Here is a 5,543-nt window from a genome sequence, read left to right on the forward strand (position 1 = left end):
GGCCGGGGGGGGCTCCTGTGGGGGTGCCGTGGGGCCCCGGAGGCGGTTGGGGTTTGCTCCGTCTCCATGGCTCTGCTCGTTGGCCTCCAAGTCCTGGTGACGCGGGAGGGAGTGTGGTGGCCAGCTGCTCGTACCCGGGCGGGCGCTTTGTCTCCTGACACCTGAAAATAGCCCAGCCCGGGGGCAGGCCGGGGAGGGGGGTCTGGGGGCGCCCCAGCGCCTCGCGGCCCTAAGTGGCCCGGGGCCCCCTCCCTGGTCCCGGCATCTGCCAGCCCAGAGCAGTCCCTGGCCCCTGGCCGCGGCCCCGTTCTGCCCCTGCCCCCGGCTGCCCGGGATCCGTGCCCGGAGCCATTTCCCGTTGTCTGCGCTCTCTGCAGCTGCCGCCTTACGGGGGCGCCGCCCCGCCCCCCACAAGCGGGAGGCAGCCCTGTGCCAGCTGGGCCTCGCCAGGGGGCGGCTGCAGAGCCCGGGCCGCTGGCACCTTGGGGCCGAGGCTCACGCTTTATCGGGCACACGCGTCTCGAGGTTCCCACGCGTCCGGGTCCCCTAGGCCACGGCGGGTGGGGGGCAGGGGACGCCCCCCGTCTCCCCGGGGTACCCACCGCCTGGGTGGCTCCCAGGTGCTTGCGCTTGTGGGCTTCTGGGGAAAAGGCAGCCCCTTGACAGCCACGGGGCTGTGTTCGCGCAGGGAGAGGGGCACCCCGGGACCCCCAAACCTGCCCGCTCGGCTCAGGTCCTGCCGTCCATCCCTTCAAGGCAAAACACCCTGTAGCGGGCAGGACCTGACTGCCAAGGGACTTCAGTACCACGGTGTGCGACAGCGGGGAACGGCAGATCGGCCGCCCGGAAACGCCCCGAGTCGCCCGCCCCCTCGTGGGAAGGGCCCCCCACAGGGCCAGAGCAAGGCCGGGCTGCTGCGACCCCGAAGCCTGGGAGGAAGAGGGCAACCCCAGAACCGAGACGCCGGGTGGTCGCTGCCACCTCCCGTCCGGCCCACGTCCGCTTCCAGGGCCACTGCCCTGACCCCTGCAGGCCCAGGCGGAGGGGCCGGTGCGGCTGGGCCTCAGCCTGCCCCAGGCCTTGGCCAGGCCCTCCCGCCCCTCCCGCTCCCCGCTCCGGCAGCCCCTGTCCGGGGCATGTGCTGGACCCAGGCCCTGGGAGCCGCTGGGCCCCTGGCGGCCGGGCCCAGAGCAAGCGTCTGACGCCCTTGGGGGAGGGGAGAGGGCCACGTGCCCTGGGGGGGCAGGGGGTGCCCTGGGGGCCCCAGTCCCAGCCCAGCCCGCCCACAGATAGCCATCAGGCCCAGGGGCGGGTACAGAGCCAGGCCAGGCCTGTTACTGCCTGAAGCCCATCTCAGACCTGCTGGAACTGGTCTGGGGAGTCCAGGAAGCCCGGCTCAGGCCCACCCTGGTGGTGTGTGGCTGAGGCTCGAGGTCGCATTCCGCAAGGGCTGTGCCGGCGTGTCCCAGAAAGGGGCGTCGGCCGGGGGTGAGAGGCCTGCCGGCCTCTCCCAGTGCAGGGGCCGCTGGCTCGGCGTCCAGGGAGCAAGGGCCAGCGGCCACCCAGAGGTGCGGGCGCGTCCTCGGGCCGGAGGGCCAGCTGGGCGCAGCTCAGAGTCCCCCCTCGCCGCCCCGGGCACATGGCGTCCTTCTGAGCACCGCAGAGCGCCCTGGGCTGTGGCCTGACGAGGGTGAGGGGCGCCGGGATCCCCAAAGCTGTCGCCATGGAGAGGCATCTTCCGGGGTACGAGGCCTCGCCCGACGCGAACTCGGGGACAGTTTGTGCGTTTCCAAACCAAGCACCGAGGTCACCCCTGCCCGGTCAACGCCCGGCCCGATGGGGGGCGACCCCCAGCAGGGCCTCTGGGCCCAGAGCGGCCACACTGGCCGCTGGGACCCAGCCGGGACCCAGGGGTAAGGCCAGAGGGGCCCGGCCCGTGTGTGAGGGAAGCAGCAGCCGCCTCCGTCCGCCCCCACCCCTCGGTGCCTCCCAGTGTCCCCCGCGGGGTCCCGAGTCCAGGCGCGGCCTCCCCTGGCCCCTTCCTGCCTCCTCTCCAGCTTCACCTCCCTGCCCGGCCTCCCCCTCCCCCTCCCCCGGGCGGAGAAGGGGACCTGGACCTCCCCTTTCCCAGGGGCGCCCGGCGCACGGCCACTCCCGCTGGCTGCTGTGGACAGCGCAGGGGCCGCTGCCGATGACCAGTACTGGGGACCGGGGGGCCCTCTGCCCCTGGCGGCCACGCTGTCCGTCAGGCAGCAAGTGGGGCGGGCGGCACCCCGTCTCAGGTCGGCCCCCCGCTGCCTGGCCCGCAGGCCGTGCTCTCCAGCCTCATGGGCACACGTGAAGGGCAATGGCTTCCTCCAGGGGACTGACCCTTCCTCCCTGGGGCCTGGGGGGCCTCTTCCAGGGCTGCTTGCTCGAACGGGCGCCCCAGGCGGGGCCTCCGGGCACGCCGGGCACCTTAGGGAGGGACAGGACCTCACGATCGCCTGCAGGCCACGGCGGGGAGGGGGCCACAGCGCCCAGGGGGCCACGGCGCCCGTGGGCAGGGGCGGTCGGGGCCACTGGGGTCTGGCCCTGCGGGTCTTGGGTGCAGGGTGGAAGGGCGGTTGGCTCAGCGCCGCCGGGCAGCCGCCGGGCTCTTCCCCAGGCCGCGCGCTGGGCAGCTCAGACCCCACCGTGGCCCCGGGGCGTTTCGGGGACCCGCAGCTCACGCTGGGGGGCTGCGTGCACCCTGCTGTGCTCAGCCCAGCGGTGCCCGCCCTGCCCGCCCGTGTGGGGCCTGGCGCACCCCGCGGCAGGCGGATGGGGGTGCTGGTCTCCCGGGGCCACCCCCTCGTGCCCTCAAGCCCCTCCACGCGTCGCCAAGGGCGGGCGGCTGCCCGTGGTGCTGGCCAGCACGTCCCTGACCCTCATCTGAGGCTGGGCACTGGCCCGCAGCCTGGTCTCTGGCCCGCGGCCTCTGGGGGGTGACGCTGCGATGACTTGGGGGGCGCTGTCTCTTTGACCCGGTGTCTCCTTGGGGCGGATGCCCAGAAGTGGCTGGGTCATAGGGACGTTCTATTTTGATGGTTTGAGGAACGTCCACCTCGCTCACCATGGGAGGGGAGCAGCGGGGAGACAGGAGGGGCCTGCCGCGCCCCGGGGTCCCCTCGGGGCCGGGATCCATCTCACAGGAAGCGGCCGGCCCGCAGCGCTCGTCTCCGCACCAGGGAGGGCCCGAGGGAAGGTAACTGTGGCCCACGCTGTGTCTCCATGAAGTTGGTGAAGAAAAGTACACGCTGGGGACGCCACGGACCCCAGAGCTCTCAAAACTGAGCTGGGCGGTGGAGGCCAGAAGCAGCGCAGGGGGTCGGGGTTCTGTAGGCCAAGACAGGGCTTTGGGGGTCTCTCATGGTGGGGGCAGTTTTGAGCATGTGCATCTAGCCAAATTGATCAGACTTTATATTTTTTGCTATACATACATAGAGTGTATTTTTCGTTTTTTTTTTTAATTTTATAAGTTTATTTTTACCTCATTTTGTACATTTTTTTTTCCATCTGAATTGTAATCCCCGCGGGTTTCCCATCACCGAGTCACCCGTGTGCCATCACCAAAATCCCGTGCACTTCCCTCCCCACCCCCCCATTTTTGACCCCATCCCCTACTCCACCCCCACAGAATGTCTCTGGTCTATGGCTGTTCATTATTCTTATTATTTTCTCCCATGGTCCATTATACTCCTGCTATGAGGGAAACCATCCGGTATTTTTCTTTCTCTTTCTGGCTTATCTCACTCAGCATGATCTTTTCCAGCTCCATCCAAGTTGCTGCAAAAGACATGTGTTTCTCTTTTTTGGTTGCTGAGTAATATTCCATTGTATATATGTACCACATCTTTCTAATCCAGTCATCTACTTTTGGGTATTTGGGCTGCTTCCATGTTTTTCCAATTGTAAATAAAGCAGCAATCAACATGGGGGTACAAGTATCTTTTTCAATCAGTGTTTTTGTGTATTTTGGGTAGATACCTAGGAGTGGGATGGCTGGGTCGTAGGGAAGCTCCATGTTTAGCAGTTTGAGGAACCTCCAAACAGTTTTCCATAGTGGTTGCACCAGTTTGCATTCCCACCAGCAGTGCAGGAAAGTTCTTTTTCTCCACATCCTCACCAACATGTGTCGTTGCTAGTTGTTAGAAGATGTGCCATTCTCACTGGGGTGAGGTGGTATCTCGTTGTGGCTTTAATTTGCATCTCCCTCGTTACAAGTGATGTTGAGCATTTTTTCACATGCTTGTCAGCCATCTGCATTTCCTCTTTGGAGAAGTGTCTTTGTAGCTCTTCTGCCCATTTTTTTTTATCAGACCTTATATTTTAAAGATGCATTTATTGATGCACACAGAACTGGGGTGCAGGCCAGAGATGCAGGGGGTGAGAGGACTCCCCCAGAGACAGAGTGGGGAGCAGAACAGGCAGATGGACAAAGCCCACTGCTGAGGGGGGCAGCAGGGAGACAGGAGGGGTCTGCTGTGCCCTGGGGTTACCTCCGGGGCGGGGATGGAACAGATGTCTTGGGTGCCGGTGTAGTGTTGGGCCCTGGGGTGCAGTGGGGTGGTGCCCCTCCTCCTGTCCTTCTGCGCCATCGGGGCAGAGCCGGGTCGGGGCAGAGCCGGGTCGGGGCAGAGCCGGGTCGGGGCAGAGCCGGGTCGGGGCAGAGCCGGGTCGGGGCAGAGCCGCTTCCCGCAGGAGGTGGCCCGTGAGCTCCGAGCCTGTGTCCGTGGCCAGTGGGGGGGGGGGCTGGCTCGGGGGGCTCAGGTGTGGCGCCAGCTTGCTTTGGTAATGTAAGGGGGCCGGGGCGGCCCCGCGGCTCACACGCTGCCCCCACAGCGCTGCTGTACGCCACCATCTTCGGGAACGTGACGACCATCTTCCAGCAGATGTACGCCAACACCAACCGCTACCACGAGATGCTCAACAGCGTGCGGGACTTCCTGAAGCTCTACCAGGTGCCCAAGGGGCTCAGCGAGCGCGTCATGGACTACATCGTGTCCACCTGGTCCATGTCCAGGGGCATCGACACCGACAAGGTAGGGCGGCGGGGCCGGCCGGCCGGGCGTGCGCCGGGGGCTCGCGGGGTCACTCGGGGTCACCCGGGAAAGGCTTCCCCAGAGCTCCCTCCCAGCGGCACACGGCGAGGTTCTGCACGAGGCAGAGGCCCGGTTAGATCTCAAGAGGAGGCTCACTAGACAGACAGGAGACGGAAGGACGCTCGGACAGGTGCAGCGGGCGGGGAGAGCGGCCCGGGGGACGGGTTTGCAGGGAGAGGCTGCCTGGGGCGGGCGGGCAGCAGGGAGAGCGGCCGCCCCGAGGGGGTCAGTGCAGAGAGGTCCTGGCCTGGGCAGGTCACGGGCGGGCAGGAGGCCGCCGCCCTGCGGGGGGAGGGGAGGGAAGGTCACCCACGTGGGCACAGGCGGGCAGGAGGCCACAAGGTCACCCGCGTGGGCACAGGCGGGCAGGAGGCCGCCGCCCTGCGGGGGGAGGGGGCGGGAAGGTCACCCGCGTGGGCA

The 5,543-nt window shown here is 67.0% G+C and overlaps 1 protein-coding gene across 1 annotated transcript in view; it reads left to right on the plus strand.

Annotated features, from left to right (window-relative positions):
- Positions 1-1,836: 1,836 nt before the first annotated feature.
- Positions 1,837-5,543, plus strand: part of KCNH1 (potassium channel, voltage gated eag related subfamily H, member 1) — a 30,620-nt gene continuing 26,913 nt past the window's right edge. The window contains exons 1-2 of the mRNA XM_012734207.1: positions 1,837-1,913; positions 4,823-5,063. Coding sequence (XP_012589661.1) covers positions 1,837-1,913; positions 4,823-5,063 — 318 coding nt within the window. The remainder of the gene's footprint in view (positions 1,914-4,822; positions 5,064-5,543) is intronic.

Source organism: Condylura cristata, unplaced genomic scaffold, assembly GCF_000260355.1.
Source record: "Condylura cristata isolate star-nosed mole 26May11 unplaced genomic scaffold, ConCri1.0 scaffold00050, whole genome shotgun sequence".
Classification (NCBI taxonomy): domain Eukaryota; kingdom Metazoa; phylum Chordata; class Mammalia; order Eulipotyphla; family Talpidae; genus Condylura; species Condylura cristata.